Here is a 19,069-nt window from a genome sequence, read left to right as displayed (position 1 = left end):
ACTGCTTTGCAAAATGACTTGATTGATTGTGTCGATCACATTCTCCAAACGGTTTTCAAAAGATGTGAACAAACTATATGGTTACTTTTTATGGTTACTTTTTTCTAGCTGTTTTTTTAAATCGACTTGACAAATTTTTAACACAAAAATTCTTGTGAATTTGATAAAAATTTGGATCTCAGTCAGGACAGCATCTTGTCAATTTTCATTGTTTTGATACCTATCACTAAATGTAAAATTTATAAAGATCTTAAATACCTAAATTCGAGATTTTTATTTTTCTTTATTTTTCACTACTGAACAAAATGATCGGTTGTGTGGATATAATTCTCTAAATAGGGTTTTCAATTTCTTTTTCAAAAAATTAACGAACTAACCTTCTATGAGGCGCGACAAAGTCTCGATCCTGCGCCGCCGATCCCTGTTCAACATCAAAAATTAGTCTGATATGGCCTTGGCACCCTTTGAGCCTGAGAACTTTCAGAACTGCGATTCCAGAGTTCTCGGATACGTCTATTTCTGGTTCCAGAAACTCGAAGACTCCAAAATGATCGTCGTCAAGGATTGTACATTGGATCCGACGGTCCTATGATCAGTTCGGGTGTTGTCCAAGGGGAGCTAATTTTTCACAACTTTTCAGATGTTTTGGATGTCTACAAATGCTCAAAAAATAGGTTTCTCCAACTCATTAATTTGTCCGAAAAGAGAAGTCTTGGAAAAAGTTGAAAATTACGCTTAACAATTCAGTAAGTTATGTTTATACTTAAAGTATCGGTGAGCATATGAGTTAATTAACTCATAATGCTCTCAATAATGATTTTTCGTTGTTTAAAAAGTGATGGTGTCCGGGGAGTGACGAAATGTTATCACTATTTTTCACGTTTCTTCAAAAATAGGCACCGAAAGAAATAGTATGGATTTTTTTTCAAATTTTTCAAAGACATGCAGTGAAAAAAAACCGACAGCGTTGGGTAAAATTTACCCGAAATGGTGTACGTTTTTGCGTAGTTCACGTGACTCTAATTGGTCGAGAACCTCGTTGCTGTTCGAGGTGTGACGCTCAATTTCGAAACGCTTTTAGTGACGTGACTTTGCTTGAAACGCTAGCTCAGCAAATTTTAAAATTTTTCACTGCATGTAGGGAAATGTGACCATTCAGAATCTGGCACTGCATAGATCTGGCACTCTAAAGCTGAGACGCGAGAGTTTCGACTAGGGCAACTGTTAATTCCATTATAGGGATCAATTCGATTTCGCCAGTGTCTCTTGAGCCCCCCATTACAAATTTTGTGTTGTATAACACGTTACTATGTAAAAAATAAACACGTGCGACTGGGTGCCGTAAAAGATATAAGCCCGCTAAGCTGGGAGGGGGGGGGGGGGGCATAATAGATCCTTTTAGCGTAACGCTTCCTGCATTCAGCTGTTGCTTGAACAAAACCCGTTCCTTCAACATCGGCACTTTGTACTTAGGGTCTCGACAGGGAATCTCCTCCAAGTCCCACAGTTCCAGGTAGAAGTCTTCATCTTCCTCGTATTCCGCGTCATCACATATCTCCACGAGAACAGATTTTGTGGTCTCCTTGGGTTTGAATGTAATCACGCCTTCTGTGTGGATGTAGTCAGGGGATTCGTCCACCTATATTCAATCATTACTCTACAAATGAATCATTTCGAGGCGTATGTATATTCTGGCTCATGCTATAGTGGCACCGAGTATATACCGGTCGAGGTTTGCCGGTAAATTTTTGTAATAAATGCGGTGAAATGCGGTGAAAAAAATTTCACCGCGTATTTCTTACATCTTTTTGCGGTGAATGCGGTGAATTGCAGTGAATTATTTATTTTAACCGCGTTCTCAGTATTCTTACGAAGCAAAAATTTCCTTACACGGGTTTATCCTATCACGGCTTTTACCTCCTCCATGACTTCAACTTCTTCTTCCACTGCGCCAAATATCACTTACTTGTATGACATTTCTTGAAAACTTAAATCAGATTCAGTAAACGTTGGAAAGCAAAAGCGGTGAAACTTTGTAAGAAATGCGGTGAATTTTGCTGTGAAATATTTGTAAGAAATGCGATGAAATGCGGTGAAATGCGGTGAATTTTTTTTCACAGCGTTTCTTTTATTATTTTACCACCAAGGTTGTTGCGCTGAATTTTTGAAAGAAATGCGGTGAAATGTGAAATTTTTTTTTTCACTGCATTAACCGCAATCACAGCATTTTTTACAAAAATCACTGCATTTCTTTATAATATATATATATATATATATATATATATATATATATATATATAAATATAAATATATAACCAACACTTTCAACCTCAGGGCTTAAAACAGAAACATTTTAGTGTTCAGGTACGGGAGAGCTGAATGATTAAACCAAAACAATTTTTCGGATGTTTGGAAAAGTTTTACTATGCTCGTGATAGTTTTCGATTTAGTTTTGGCAGTTTGAACATTTTAACGCAGCTGCATTATAATGATAATTATTAATGATGAATCAGTGGTTTCGTTTTGGGTGTTAATATTTTTTTTGGGTCCGATTAAAAAATTTTTTTTAGCAGCATCCAAAATAAATGCAATTCCTCCATACATTTGCTCATAGTCTAATCAAGTTAGAAGCGCTTCCCGTTTATGTGCACCTCCTTGTTGGCAAACCATCAACAACATGTTAACAAAACAACTACACGTAAACTGAATTCTCCATTACCTTCAAAAAAAGTTTTTATATCTTTGTATTGAAAGGAAGCATAATTTTTTCCACAAAATTAAAACAAATCATGTATTATATTTCGAAACTTAATTTAAAATTTATGTTCCTTGAAAAAAATTAAATCGTTAATTAAAAGGAACATGCGTCTAATTTATAGAACAAACATACATAAATTTTTTTAAAGCTCTATTGGCACCTTTGCAAATATCAGGCAAAATTTGCAAATATTTATGAATAAAAGACGAATACTTTATTTTTGTAAAAACTAGTGCTTTATTCAGATGACAGTATTGAAAATTAAAGCTAAGTTTTTGGGTATGTTTTTGAGTTGAAAACCCAATAAGAGCAATATCTTCAAAACAAATACAAAAATAAATAGAAAAACAACTGTAATATTTTGAAGCTTGGCTTGCAGATGATACAGCGATAGCGTGTCACTCAAAAGACAATACACAATTACGGACAACATGTCTAAGGAAACTGATCAAAATATGAGACAAAGTAATTTGGCATTGTATGAAACAAAAACAACGATGAGAATTTTTTCAGAAAACAAACTTCAACAAAAGCAAGTTGCCCCTAGTTTAGTGGTCATTCTCTTAAGCCAACCAACATCTGCACACATTTAGGCGTAATTGACGATTCAATTTAACAGGAGCATCTTCAACCATATCATTTTATTTGGTGCGTCATCAAACACCTTAAAAAACTAGAATAAATATTGATAGTTTACTTGTTCTGTCGAAATTTGATGTCTGCCATTGTTTTTTGAAACATAATATCTCAAAAGTTTTAAAGTTTTTAGCGCTTCCTATCAATGCAATAAACCAAAGCTGTTTTGTTTTCGAAGAAAAATTTCAAATGATGCATTGTTTGATTTATAATTTGACAACATGTAACCTTAACCAAGTTGCCCTCTTAATGTAAATCTTTATGATTTCAGAAAATTATATATGGTGGACTTAGAGATGGTTAACATCTGCTATAAGCATTATTTTCATAAAAATTAAAACTTCAGAGTTTCATCACAACCAGCGGCGCAGATTTTATTTTAATTTAGTTTCTTTTCAAGCATTTTTTTTGCTCGCCAAAGCATATATATGCTGAGAATAAGAATATAGTTTTATATTCAATTTGAAATTAATTGATCCATTGAAGTTAATTGTTTTCCCTATGACATCCCCCGCCGCCCAGTTCACGTCCTGTAAACATTTTCCCCTAATTGCTGTAATTTCCTTGAGAAATCTGAAAGAAAACCAATGTTACTAGTGTGCTCATCAGGAAAAGTTTGCGTTATGATTATAGATCTGTGTTTGACATTCATGTTGGTCAAATTAAATATGGCTGAATTGTTTCCGTCTTTCAAGAATCACAAAATAAGATGTACGTTCTATAATAATGTTACTTATGTTCCTTTATTGGAATAGATTTGTTTGCACTTATGTGGAAAAACTTTGCAATAGTCAGCTTTATCTTGGTCATAGACTGCTTAATATGACTGAAATTTTTCCTTTTCTCAACAAAATAAGTGAAGTTGGTTCTGAATTTTTTAATTGTTTTTCCATTCTTAGAAAACGCACCACCCTTGGTTTTAATTTTAAGGAGGTACCTCCAATATACTTTTGTGTCCATTTTTGTATTTTTCAGCGAAATCGGTTTCCTTCTATTTACGTCAGAGAAAGAAAACGATTTTCAGGGAGGAAAACGTCCTTCGACTTAGCCACTCTTACGTAATACTCAAAATGATGATTATGTGAGCTCTCTGTTTACAATAGTCTAACATAAACAGATTGAAACTATGTAACAAGCGAAAAAAATTAGCATTAAAGAGCAAAGCTAATCAATTTGCCAAAAATGGTCAAAAAAAATTTAACCCTGCCCATTTGTATTATTATGCTCTCAATGGTTGCTTTACATTGTAATCACAGAGCCTGATTTTTGCGAAACTCAATTTTGTTTTGAAACATTCTCAATTTACATCTGGTTATATTCTAAAAGCGTCAGTATGTTTTAGGTTGAATAGGAAATCTGATCTTTCAAATTTCTGCACCCCGCCTACCCCCCGCTTAGCGGGTGCATATTATTTACACCGCCACCCCCCGATGAACATGTCACATTTGCCATTTGGGTTCAAATGCAAATCATATGCAACCGCTACGCTGGGCTTTGCACAAGGGGAAAAGTAACGGCTGCTCTCCTTGTGTTTCACAAAGAAAGTTTTACACCGCCCAGTTCGTTCTGAGTGGTTACAAAATCTGTTCGGATACTTCGTTTATGCAGTTTGCTTTTGTAACTGTATATCCGTTCTGCTGCACTTACCGTTGCATTAACTACTTTAACTAACTTAGTTTTGTCAATTGAACTGGGTCCACAGATCACACAATACGGGATCCCTATATGTTTACCAGTTCAATCGTTTTGTTGAAACAAATCAAAGGCAAAAATATATGCCTGAGAAGTGTTATGAAGAACTGGTTTCTAACTTAATCCTAGGTGTGTGTGTGTGTGTGTTGCGATTTCCGCAGAATACTCACGAGTTGAAGATTGGAAATGATGACACAGAAAATTGAATTCACTCTTCGAGACGTTTTCGATACAAGACACAATATTAGATAGAATATTGCTCCAGACAAATATTGGTATCAAGACAAAGTAACAACTTAACAATTATACTGCTCAATGGTTTGGTTTTGGCAAGACGCAGTAACAAATATACTGCTCAAGACTTTATCATTTCAACAATTTTATTGCTGAGTTTATGTGCTAGCTCGAGTTGCTAGGCTGACAAAAAATTGTTAGTTCTTATTTTTGTTCAGTTTGTTAACAATTTTTTCTGCTCACGTGGCATACGCGGCTGTTTCTGACTCGCTGTACACAGTTTTCTCGCTAAGGGGATGGATAATTTGGACAAAAATAGAACACAGTAATATTTTTCGTCCTACGCATTTATTTGGATCTGTTTTGAATCTGCGCTGTTTTGCGCAGCAGTGATTATTTGTTTGCATTGTGCTTTTTGACTGCTATTGTTTTCAGCTATTGAACTTTGTAAAAAAAAATCCATCTTTTGTTTGGATTTTTGCTAATCGAATCACTCCGTAGGAACCTTCAAAGGTTTCGGTTATTCAACCCAGATCGTAATATCCAAGTTTGTCACTGTCTTCCACTAACCACACAAGATCCCCCTGCTGAAGATTTCTGTCCGTTGTGGTCTGCCATTTCTTTCGACTGTTCAACGTTGGCGAGTTCTGTTTACGGAACCTGTCCCAGATGAGGTATGCGTAAGCTTGTGTTTTTCGGAAGAGCTCTCTATGATCAACAAATTGCTCTGCACCTGATAGATACGGTGAACAAAAGTTCTTGTTGCCAAGTAGAAAAATGTTTGAGTAATAGCTTCTGAATTGTTAGCATCAGAACTGACCAGTGTCAGCGGTGTAGCATTCAGCGTCTGTTCAACAAGACCCATCGAGGTTGACAGAACATCTTCCGTGACTGATCGATTGCCCAGTACTCCGTACATTGTCTTCTTGCAACTCCTAATTAGCCTTTCCCACATTCCTCCAAAGTGTGGTGCTGCAGGTGGGTTGAATTTCCATCTGATACCTTGTTGAATCAGATGTTCTTCAATTTGCGCCTTGTTCCATGCTGCTATATACTCTGCCAATTCTTCTTCAGCTCCAACGAAGATTGTCCCGTTATCGTTAATCATTTTGACTGGTTTGCCTCTTCGAGCAATGAATCGCATAATTGCGTTCAGACAACTATCAGTGTCTAGTTTTAGTACAATCTCTATATGTACCGCTCGTACAGTAAGTCATATGAATAGACAGCACCAACGCTTTTCGTTTCTTCGGCCAATCTTTACTGTGAATGGTCCGAAATAGTCTACGCCCACATTCGAGAACACTGTTGATGCGACTAATCGTTCATAGATCTGCCATTACTGGTGCCTTTGTTTGGGCTCTTCCATTTCGACATCGAATGCATTTGTTTTTGATCGATCTCAAAGCTTTTCGTTTGCGTAGGGTCCAACATTTCTGCTGAACTATGTTTCTGAATTGTTCAGTACCTTCATGATGACTATTCTTATGTTCGTTTCGCAAGAATAATTCAACTACAAAGTGCTTCCAATGTAACAGTTTTGAATGGTTGGTTTCGAAGTTCAATTGACTTTTACCCATTCTGCCATGAGCACGAATAAGTTCCTTGCAGTTCCTTGAATGGTGAAAACTGGAGGATTTTGTTGTTTTTTTTGGATTTTCTTTTCAGCCTTGAGACATTTCATCTTCTCAGCAAAGTGTTCTTGGTGCAGTAGTCTGAAGATGCTTGCTTGCGCACCCTCTCTTTCTTCAAAACAGTAGTGGAGTCTGTCCAAAATTTACAACTGTGAATCTTCGATTCGTGTTCCCTTACTATCTGTTCCTTAAGTCTCACCGCCATCACTGCTGCTTGTAGTTCAAAGCGTGGTATGAAAGGTGCCGCATCGGTGCGACTCTGCGCTTTCCGATTACAAATGCTAAGAAGTCTGCTGAGAATTCTTTGGGCTGTGAACGTAAGTATGACACTGCGCAAATTGTGTCTTCAGATGCCTCGGCAAACATACGAAGTTCCCATTAGTCCTTGGCTGTGCTGAAGTATCTTCTATCAATGCTTGTTTCTGCTACTTCTGGAAGCTGCGCCTTCAACTTCAGAAATTCTTCTTCTTCGTTAGGTTCTATTGAGTTGTCTCAATGTTGTCCCTGTTTGGTCCAGATGCTCTTCAAGAGTCGTCTCATATGAACACAGAATGGTGCAAATAGTCCAAGAGGATCAAACACTGAAGAAACTAGAGATAAAATCTCTCTTTGGGTGATTGTGGTCTCAAGTTCTTTGCTTGTACCTCTACAAAACTGTAGACAATCATCGGTAATCGTCCACTGAAGCCCAAGCACGGATGAACCTTCCTTGCTGTGTTCTACTTCAACCTGCTTTGTGTCGCTGATTGATATCAAGTCCTCTGGGCTTGCGTTGCTTACCACGTCACTGTTGGTGGTCCACTACTTCAGTTCAAATCCATTTTTTGAGAGAAGCGGTTGCAGTTGTCTGAAATCATTTATCGCTTCTTCAGGTGTTTCGGCTGACTTGATGAAATCGTCCATGTAGAAGTTGTTTTGGATTGTTTTTGCTGCAATTGGGAGCTCGTCCTTGTTATTGATCGCTACTCGCTTCAGAGCATAGTTGTCACATGTTGGTGAACTCTTTGAGGAATCTGAAGCCACTTTCATCTCTTTCAGGAACTTGCACTTGCAGAAATATTGATTCAATATCTGCGGTTAGGGCTATTGGTCAAATCGTTGTACTTGGCTGCAGCGTTGCAAACGCGACAAATTTTGTTGGTGTTCAGTACTGGATGATGCGGCGATTACATTTCCTTTCCGAAAGTGCCTCTGACTTCCGATTTGTTCAGGATCTTCACAAATTCTTTTCAACATCAGCATCAATTGACTGTTGATACATTTCTTTCAAATTGGGGTCCTTTTTTGAGTCTTCGTTCCAATGAGTATACCAGACCAAGGGCCAAGCCGTAGTTGTTTGGAAGATTGAGCTCTGGTTCACTCCAGAGCATGCCTATTTAATTCCGCTCGCCTGTTAACTTTGTCGTGCCCTCTAAGAACTTTTGAGCTCGCTGTTCTTTCTTCGATTGACTTATAACATTTATTTTGGAAGCATAAGTTTCTATGTCCCACCCTATTGGGATATTTCTTGCCACTTTCACATCTTCTCTGAAGGCGAAATGACAAACATTTTGACTTTTCTTGCCTGTCATGGGACCACTGACTACCCATTCTAATTCTGTTAAGACGGCGAAAAGCTCACTTTGAGTTCCAATCTTGTAGTCCAATGGACGTTGAATTTCGTAAGCATCTTGTCCAAGTATGATGCCTACTTCCATCAGGTTGAATGTTCTGTTAGTGAGAACACTCAGGTGTCTGGAATTGCTCTTCAGTTCCTTGTAATCATATGTTCAGTTTCCCAACGAGATTGATGGGTGTGCAAACGCTTCAATCGAATGCACCTTTGAATGTAGTCCCTTTATTGTGATAGGAACCTTCTCTGTCCTCAAATCTTGCGTCCCATGTATGCCAGCTATGTTCAAGGTAACCATGCCTTTGGCTTGTAGTTGATCCTTGACACCTTGATCAATGACCCACTATCGAGGAAAGTGAAGGAAGTCAACCTGTTATCGCCGCTCTGAACCGATACCGGAACTATTTGAAGAAAACTAGTAACTTGGTTACACTGGTTGATTGTTGCTGCGCTTACATTAACTGCATGACTACCCTCGTCCATTTGGTTTTCGGAGTGTAGCAATCTGTTGTGCTTTTTGGTAAATCCATTCATATCGCACGGGTGAACCAAAATCTGTGATTGCATGCCCTTTGCCAAGACATCCATAACATAAGCGTTCTTTTCTCACTGCCGCATAGCAATCGGTGACATTCACACTCTTAATTATTGAACAGTTCCATATTTTATTAGCACCAACCACTAGTGGACAGTTGATGTTTTGTATTTGCTTCGTTTTGTTTGCATTCACTTATATGCACTAACATTTGATGATTTTGAGAATGGTTTTTCCTTGTTAGCTTTCAGTCAATCATCTTCCTTTCGTTCACTTTTGGTTGTTGGCATTCCTTCATGGACCATTTGAGCTAACCGTTTTTCAAGGAGAGCGAGGTCGGGTCTATCTTCATGGCACCCGTCAACAACCAAGAGCCACTTTTCTTTCAAATTTGGGGGCAGTTTTTCAATTGCCATTCGCAGTGTTGAACTTGAACGCAGGTCGCCCTCATAATTGTTTTGCTTCAGTACATTAACTAGGTGGCTGATTGTTACTTAGTAATTAGTTATAGCCGTTGAGCCTTGCATTCGAATTGGTTGTTGTTTGCGCAATATGTTAAGCTGAGCGTCGACAATTAGGTAAGGTCGCCCAAACTTCCGTCCCAGGAGTTCCCACGCTTCAAGGTAGAATTCCCCCGAATAGCCCATTCCTGATATAGATGACTTTGCTTTACCTGTCAACAAACTTGCTCATTTTCTCTGAGTCAGGTATATCGCGATGGTGAAACATTGCTCTGAACATTTTTGACCACTCCGGCAACTCTAGGGGGTTTCCGTCCAATGAACTCAACTTCAACTTAGGTAGCTGACTACTACTCCTCGGTTTATTATGCTCTCCACTTGGTGACCGTGACTTAAGTACCTTCGCAATTGAAGTTTGCCCTGGGATAATTGTTGTCGATCCTGGTTTTTGCACGCTGGAAACTATAATCGTGCAAGTTGGAGAATTTATCCGAGTTATTGTGCCAACCGGAAACATCTTTGTTCGTCAATTTTTTCCAATTGATTTGTGATCTACTTCGAATACTAGGGGCTGCGCTATCATCAGAGTCTGATGCTCTTGCTTCAAGAGCTTCTTTTTTCGTATTCCAGTTTTAGTGCACCTTCTTCTTCAAAAAAAGCATCTCCATTTCAAGCTCTTTCCTTTTCAATTTGAAATTAATTTTATTCAACCTCATTTTTGATGCAAAGACTTTCTCTAAAACCGCAAGCTTTTCTGCCCTTTTAGCTGGTTTATCAGAGGAGGCCTTTGAATCGTTGTCCTTTTTAGGGTTTCCATTTTCAACAATTCGTTGAGAAACTCCTAAAACAGAGTGGCAGCAATTAGTTCTGCATCGCTTGTCAATTGTGCGGTTTGATTCTGTTGATCAGTCATGTTTTGTTCTCCGTGAATGTATGGTAACCAATCTGCGTTTAATGTTTGTAAGAAACTTAGTCGTTCGGCTTCCCAACGTTCAAACAGTTTTGGATAACGAAGAAAATTTGCTCGCTTCCGAAGGAGAGTGCAAAGAGAGTCGTCAGGCTTCAGTAGCTGTTGATTAAAGTTCTTGAGTTTGCTTGATCTATCGTTGTTTCTGATTAGCTCCTGGCCCTCCTGAATTTTTGCTGCGAGTTGTTTCCAGCAGCTGCTAATCTGTCCATGCAAAATGTCTTCACTCTGTAACGGAGTCACTTCGTCTGTACTTTGGGACTGCAGTTTGAATCTTTTTGCTGATTTGCTTTAATTAAGCCTTGCTGTTCAACTTCTAATGCAATTTGGCTAATTGGCTTTGCGTCGTTGAATTGCCTGTTGAGTTTTGTTTTATTTGTTTATGCCTTTGGCACTTCACTTGATGAGTTGGACAGCCGTTTGTATATCACTGTCCGGGTCGGCGGACCAAATGTAACGGCTGCTCTCCTTGTGTTTCGCAAAGAAAGTTTTACACCGCGCAGTTCGTTCTGAGTGGTTACAAAATCTGTGCGGATGCTTCGTTTATGCAGTTTGCTTTTGTAACTGTATATCCGTTCTGCTGTACTTACCGTTGCTTTTACTACTTTAACTAACTTAGTTTTGGATTTTTTGTCAATTGAACCGGGTCCACAGGTCACACAATAAGGGATCTCTATATGTTTAACAGTTCAATCGTTTTGAAGAAACAAATCAAAAGCAGAAACATATGCCTGAGAAGTGTTATGCAAAAATGATTTCTAAACTAATCCTAAGTGTGTGTGTGTGTTGCGATTTTCACAGACCATTCACGAGTTGAAGATTGGAAACCGAGACACAGGAAATTGAATTCACTGTTAGAGACGTTTTCGATACAAGACACAACATTAGATAGAATATTGCTCAAGACAAATTTTTGTATCAAGACACAGTAACAATTTAACAATTATACTGCTCAAAAGTTTGGTTTTGGCAAGTCGCAGTTACAAAAATATGGTTCAAGAGATTATTTTTTCAACAATTTTATTGCTGTGTTTTTGTGCTAGCTCAAGTTGCGAGGCTGACAAGAAATTGTGAGTTCTTATTTTTGTTCAGTTTGTTAACAATTTTTTCTGCTCACGTGGCATACGCGGCTGTTACTGACTCGCTGTACACAGTTTTCTCGCTAAGGGGATGAATAATCCGGAAAAAAATAGAACACAGTAATAGTTTTCGTCCTACGCTTTTATTTGGATCTGCTGTGAATCTGCACTGAATTTTTACCTATGCAATTTTGTTATTCCTTAAGCTTAGCTCGAACAAGAAATGATACTCATGCCTTATATAATGGTACATTCTTTGTAACTAGTGGTCGGGGGTAGGGTACATAACGTAATGTTTCATTTGCGTGCACTGCCAGTAATTATTATACGAATAATCTAATTCAAAGAGGGTGAGATAGAGGTACTCCTATCGCCATTATGCAATTATTTGAAAAAAAATGTCACATTTGTAAACACGTTGCTTAAAAAATTTGCGCAGCAGTGAATATTTGTTTGCATTTTGCCTTTTGACTGCTATTGTTCTCAGCTATTGAATTTTGCGGAAAAAATAACCGTGAAACCGTGAATACTTTCTGACATTTTTAAAACGATACTCAACACTGATCACCATTGTGACACAGACCTATATCCACAGTTTGATTTAATTTAGAATTCAATCTTTTTTCTAAATAGTCTGCTTCATAAGGTGATATTTTTGCGAGTGGTGTTACAAATTAACAAATAAATAATAAAACTGATGAAAATGGACCTCAATTGACTATTTGAAAGACACGGGAAGAACAATGAGATTAATTTTAAAAGCTTCATCGGTTGAATGAACTATTTAGAAATCTCCAAATGCTTTTTCTTGAAAAATGTAGAAAATCTACTGTCCAAATCGTACTCCATTTCATTATGATTCAATGAATAAATTCAAAGGCTAATCAAAACATAAAAACGGCAGCATTTAATGGTGCCTTCGGTCGCCACTACTTTCGTCTTTTTAGATCAGACCAAAAAAACTAAATGAATTGCAACGGAAAATCTGATTGATTCCACATGCGAAAAAATAATTTGCAATACAATTGTTTTTAGCCCTATTTAGTGTGAGGAGGAAATATATTCACAACTGGGAGTTTTTATTCAGTCAATTTTGGCCGGCCGATATATTTAATTTAGAGAAAAGGTAGTGATATCTTTGCAATCGAATTGAGTGTAAAATGCTTTATTTTGTTTCCACTTTTCATCTTTTTCAAGAAATTACGCAGGTGTAGAAAACGATAGATTAAGTGATTTTGGTGGCGCTAGATTAGTAGGAAAAAAACACAAAAGAGCCGGTTATTTGCAGAAAACTCTTTTAAATTACTTTTATATTGAGAGAGAACTTTTCATTCGAACGAGTTTTCGGACTGTAGAGATATTTTGGATCTACTCTGTTTCTGACTCCCAGCTTAGTGGTCATATGTTATTTACGCCCCAGGAGCACGTGCTACTTTTGTGCTACTTTTCGCACAGTAATTGGCTGTGTATCAACACACAAATGTTCGTTAGGGAGCATAAAAACACGGAGGGCGAAACAGAAAAGATCCTTTTTTGTTTTTCCACTCGCGGCAATTTGACTTCTGTATTTTTTTCTACTGATGTGCAAAATCTTTTAATACTGATAAAGTTTTCATAAATGTGCTTAGATTCTTTTATTTCTGCCAATGGAGAGCGACTAAACATCGATATTTGAACTTCATACTGTTTTTCCTAATTTTACTCAAAACTGCTGTAATTTTTTCAAACTTGTTTCTGAATGGAAATTTTCCATGGACAGTTTAACTAAGCTTGAGCGAAACAATAATATGTTTTCTTGTAACATTTTATTTGTTTCTAATTTTTTGAACCTCGATTCTTGTGGAAGTTTGAGGACTTTTGAGTTCTGGGGACTAATGCTTTTTAATAAGACGGATTTGGTTAACTTTAGGGATGGCGTATAGCTGATAAGTTTTGGCTGATAACATTTTGGTTTTAATAGCTTTGACTTTCTGTGTTTTTCCGAAAATTTAGTTAGAGTGAACTTTTGGTTTTTTCAATTTATTATCTAGCTGGTTTGTTTCTCAATCTAATTACTAAATTTAAATACTGGTAAACAGTTTTAGATGTTTTCAGTTTGAACATTTTGGTTTTTGTGGTTTCGACTGTCGTTTTTCATGTTTCCAGTTTTGACTGTTTTTGTTTTGAACGTTTTGAAGTGTTTTTTTTGGAAATTAATGTGCAAATAGTAAAATATTGGCTTGTTAACTGTCAATATTTTCACTGCTTTAAATGACGTTTCTCAAAAATGATTGTTTGATTTTCGAAATTTATGTTTTCATCATCGATTTTTGTTTTCGACTTGTGTATTGGTCAAAGTATTTTGGCTCCTAGATATTTTACGCTAAAACTAATTGAATTGTTTTAGTGATTTTAGATGTAATCAAAAAAAATTCCTCGAAACCGGTTTTTTAAAGAAAAGAAGTCTTTTTCGTTGTAACTGTTTCGCTATTTGTCTTTTTGGGTTGTACCTTCAACTTAAAGATGAATCAGATTCCAAATAAAACTTTTAGCATTTATTAGTTACGATTGTAGCTAACAGTACTGACTGAGAGACGGTTGAACTTCAAAAATTTTAATGGTTTTTAAAACTTGCCTTCATCTTTTTGCTATTTCCTTGACAATTTTTTACATTCGTCATCTCATTTCTGACTAAATTAGGAAACAGTGTTCGCAATTTTTAATTACTGACTTCATTTAATTCTTCCCTGATTTCAATTTTTTGTCACAAATTTTTAGCTTTGGTAACAAAAACTTTCAAAAAAAGTTTAAGTTTTTCAAATTGTCAGTTTTTTGCTCTTCCTGTTGACTTTTTTCTCGCTGGTTTTCCACAAAGTTAAGTTATAAGCTGGTTATAAGTAGCGTAAAATTTTTTAGCATTATATTTTTCGTTTGAGTAAATTTAATATCCTTATATTTCGAAAAAAAAAAACAATTTTCCCATTTCGAAAATTACCCAGTGGTCAAAGTTTAACTTGATAATTTCACAGAAATTAATATCAGAATCATTTTCTTGGATTTTTTATTACAAAAGGTTACTGGACCTAAGTTTTTTTCTGAACGTGAAAGAGCATTAATATTGATTTTTTTATACAAGTTTTGTACATCATGCATCATGCTTTGAATTACGAAGCATGATCTACCCTTTTCTAATTTGACCTTTCCCTATCTCTGTTGGATTTAGCAGATATTGAAACAAGCCTCCTGGTTAATCTAAAGATGCAATTATTTTCATCTATGTCTCAAGTAATCAGTGAGCATGTTTGAAGAAAGGTTATGAACGTTTGGGATTTCGCTATATTCTGAGGGAGTTTTGTACATTCTAGTGAAAAAAAATTAGGGTATTCTTAAACCTGGTATTTAACTCAGCGTCATATATTTTGTCTTAAATTGAGATTACATCATGTTTTAAATTACGAAGCCTGATCTACAATCGCAAAAATAGTTTTTTAAAGAAATGAAAACGTTTCTTGATTTTTAAAAATTAAAATTTCTGGGAAAAATATAACTTGCGTCAGTTTTGAAGAATGGAAAGTTATGAATAGCACAGCACCATCCAGTCATTTTATCTCATCTCAAAATTCCTGCTGTAAAAATAATATTGATGATTTGAAGTAGTTTATTTGCATTTTTAACACTTTTAAATATATTTAAGTATTTGGTATTTTTTAAATTTTTGTTTTTCCAAAATCTTGTTGAAAAAGATTGTTATAGCTATTTATTAGAGGCTAGCTGTTTTTCTTCTTGTAAATGAGCAAAGTTGCAGTTTCTGCTCATCAATTGGAAAATTATACTGTCATGACTCGTTTTTCGACAGAAGAATTCGAAGGATTTTGAGATATTTGCTAAATTATGGCTGACATTTGATTTTTCAGAATTCTTTTTTAAATAGTGAGACAAAATGGGGGGGGGGGGGGGGTTGAAGATTACACGGAGCTTTTCCCCTCAACCCCCTTCAACTTGGACTGCTCTCGCTTTAAAAAATATGTCAAAGAGAGTCTCCAATAGTGACCATAAAAGTTTTGCCCATTTCTTTTCAGCAACTGTGAGAAATAACCAACCTTGAGCTCTGCTGTCTTATTTGATATTGCCTTTCCATCAACTGTCCTGTATTTGAACCTGGTTGTCGTGAACGTATACGGGCCCTCACGACACAGTACAATCTTGGCTGTTCCAATACTCTCTGGAAATTTGGTGGTCAAAGGGTCAGGGAAAATTATATTCCTCTCCGAAGCAATTTGGTCGACCGATTGCATCGATCGCATCATTTGTTCGACTAAAACTTCGTATTCTCGCTTTTTATGCTCAATATCTGCTTTGTGTTTTCTATAGTAAGCTTTTCCTCGACCTTCTACGAGTAAACTTGTGACCATTTCAATTGATTTTTCTTTAAACATTACTCGATCGTGGGCGTAAATCTTTCGGTTTTTGTTAAGTAGTTGAACTATTTCGTTTCGGGTTTTGGCGACAAGTTGCGTTTTTGAAGCGTCTTTTGTCGAGGGCGAGCTATTATGATCTTGGCTGTTCAAATGAGTTGTACTATTTAAGTTATCAAAAATTGGGTTATTTCCGTTCTCCAAAGATTTCATGCTTGTTGACATTCCGTTTTGATCAACAGTTTTCACGGCCATGACTCGTTTCTCGACAAAATTGACCAAATGGTGACCCCAGATATCAATCATATACGAGTTTATGATAAATATCCCAAAAAAGGATAAAGTCATAACTCCTTCCCAGATATCAATAACTTCTTTAGATATAACTGCGATTATAAGATATAACCAAATGTATGCGAACAGGCTCCAAATTGAAGTACACAGGAAAACGGGATAGTTGTTTATTTTTTTCACGCTTCCACCTGTTATTGAGTAAACACAAACAGCGGAAATAACTAATAAATTAAAGGCGGCCGAACCAACAGTTGTTCCCGGACCAAGCTCACCAGCTTCAAAGTCGTTTCCGATTATTTCGATGGTCGCCAGCAAAATTTCGGGTGCTGAACTGCCAAGAGCCATTAGGGTCAAATTAGCTACAGTTTCGTTCCAAACTTTTACTTCGTAAACTTTACCCGAAGGGTATGTTTTAGTATATGTCTTGGACGTTATAACCTCTATCGATTCCATGAAGATATCGGCAATAACCGAAACCCCAACGAAAAGGTAAAATAAACTTAGCAAGTAAACACACGCCCGCAGAAATTTCTGCCCGGTGCTAATATTACCTACGGGTTTCCAAGCGGGTAAAAGAACTCCCCCATCTGAGCTGCAGTTCTTCGCTTTCGCACAACCCCCGTCATCTTCATCCGGGTTTTGGGTTGAGTTGTCTGAGCCGATAACGCTAGCAAAGCCCAAAATTGCTATCAAAAACAGTAGCCACAGTATTTGACGGAACATAATTGAACTAGCAAGTCATAACTAACATGGCGAATTCGGGTTTTTAACGGTAACCAGATTTTAATTAACAGTGCATTAATGATAAATAATGAACCGTAGCTAAATAATTGCGTGATTTAATTGCATTAAATGACGTAAATTGTTCCCAGAAGATTCCGATCAAAGAAAATAGGGGAAAAGTTCAGAGAAGTCAAAATTGTGAAACCAATAGTAGTTACATTTTTGTCGCCTAAAAGTGGGTCTTTCAATACTTGAAAGCGATGAAAATTTGAATTATAAGAAGAGACGATAATATTTAATGAAAAAGGCATAATTTCGAAGCATACTTATCAAATTTCTTTTTTTAGCGCAATAATTTTTCTTTTGAAAATTGATTCGATTCAAATTCATTCAAATAAAGCAACAATTTCTGAGCAAATAATTGCATTCGTTCAAACAAAGGTATGATTCACGTTTTATAAATAAACAATTTGTTTACCTTCAAAGAAGCAATTGGCGGTGAAACATGGATAACTGCAATTGAGGAAAAATAGCCAGGAAGAAAGGAAATTAGTTAAAATTCAAAACCGTTTAAGAAGAGCCGCGTTTTGGGGAATTGCTATTTAGTTGCAGCTATAGTAAAATTGGTATTAACCGCTTAAAGATAATCTTTTTCATCGCATTAAAACCAACCACTTCAAATATTAAGTAGACGGTTTTAACGGCGCTTGTTGTTTTCGAGATAAAATTTTCCTTTTAAGATAATGAAATTCGACGTTTAATTTGCAGAGTAAAAGAACATTAATTTGTGCTACTCATTTTTTGTTCACCAAAAGTTTGGTAATTACTTTTTCTCTTTTTATAGATTAAATTGAGGGGCTATAACTTGAAAGTGTGAAATTCAAATTGTAAAGTTTGATTATTAAATTTCCTTAAGCCGTTTTTATTAGCAGTTATGAAAGGGGGAGGGGGGAGGATGAGGGGTAACTTTTGCGAATGGTTTCTATGGTACCGCTTATATTTATAATAATTTTTTAAGCGGGAATAATTAAGTGATAAACAATTTCACCATGGCAATTTTAAACAGATTTCTCCACTATGAAGATGGGGATATATTTTTAAAGCTTTTCTGCCTAGTTTAAATGGAAAAGGCTATTTGTCTGCGCCGAAACAATGGATAGAAACAAAAGATAAACAAATTGTTTACAAACAAAGCGCGTTCAGCGATTAAGGGGAAACTATCGGCTAACAAACAAAAAAAGCTTTTAGCAGAGGTTAGAAAAGAAGAACCGCTTTCAAAGAGCCTTTAAAATTCAGAGAAGTTCACAATTTCTTAAGAAAGATGATCGCTGCAGAAAACCGTTTTTAGAAATAATTACTCTGAATAAAAAAACAATACCATAAAATAGTAAGAAAGCGAAATTGGAATCTAAGATCAACGCAGTATTATTAAAGCATGTTTGCGATATCGAATTTTGAAAAGAATTCAAGCTGTGATAGAAATTGCGTGAAATCTTTTATACATAATAAAAAGCGGCTTTGAAAAAATAAGTTACAAAAAATTTACCAACATTGTTTTTGTAAAATTTTTATCTCTCACAAAACAATATAACTGTATTTGTATAATGCTTGAACTTATCTGTACCAGCTCCAAGATACAATTTTAAAAGTGTACTATTGTGTATGCTAGTTGCTGGTAACATCTAAGATACCATTCACCAAATGAAAAATGTGCTGGAATTGATCGATGGCTTAAACTGTCACAATTTTTAGCAGGGAAAACCAACAGTAAACATAGTAGCGGTGTGAAAAAAGACTGAAATAACAGCAACATATGTTCAAATCCACTTGAATTGAACAAAAGCTCAATTTTTATAATGAATTTGAATAATAACTAATAAATGCCTCCTCAAAAGGGCCGTTCCTTAAATTTAGTTGCCTTTTGCCTCTTTCGTTACGCTAAGCATAATTTGCTGACCGCTAATTTACGCAAAAACTTGCGTATAATTTTTGGTTTCAAATATAATATTGCATATTTTTTTGTGGTTTAAAGAAACAAATTTGATCTATT

General features: G+C 36.1%; 1 protein-coding gene across 1 annotated transcript in view; it reads right to left on the bottom strand.

Annotated features, from left to right (window-relative positions):
• Nucleotides 1-18,727, bottom strand: part of LOC142350466 (sodium/calcium exchanger 2-like) — a 27,459-nt gene extending 8,732 nt beyond the window's left edge. Inside the window, exons 1-3 of the mRNA XM_075402316.1 lie at nucleotides 15,688-18,727; nucleotides 1,450-1,639; nucleotides 378-588 (exon numbers count right to left, since the gene is read on the bottom strand). Coding sequence (XP_075258431.1) covers nucleotides 378-588; nucleotides 1,450-1,639; nucleotides 15,688-17,019 — 1,733 coding nt within the window. The 5' untranslated portion in view covers nucleotides 17,020-18,727. The remainder of the gene's footprint in view (nucleotides 1-377; nucleotides 589-1,449; nucleotides 1,640-15,687) is intronic.
• Between the last annotated feature and the right edge of the window lie 342 nt (nucleotides 18,728-19,069).

The sequence above is a fragment of the Convolutriloba macropyga genome, chromosome 12, assembly GCF_964194025.1.
Source record: "Convolutriloba macropyga chromosome 12, txConMacr16.3, whole genome shotgun sequence".
Classification (NCBI taxonomy): Eukaryota; Metazoa; Xenacoelomorpha; order Acoela; family Convolutidae; genus Convolutriloba; species Convolutriloba macropyga.
This window is presented reverse-complemented; position numbering and strand designations above follow the sequence as displayed.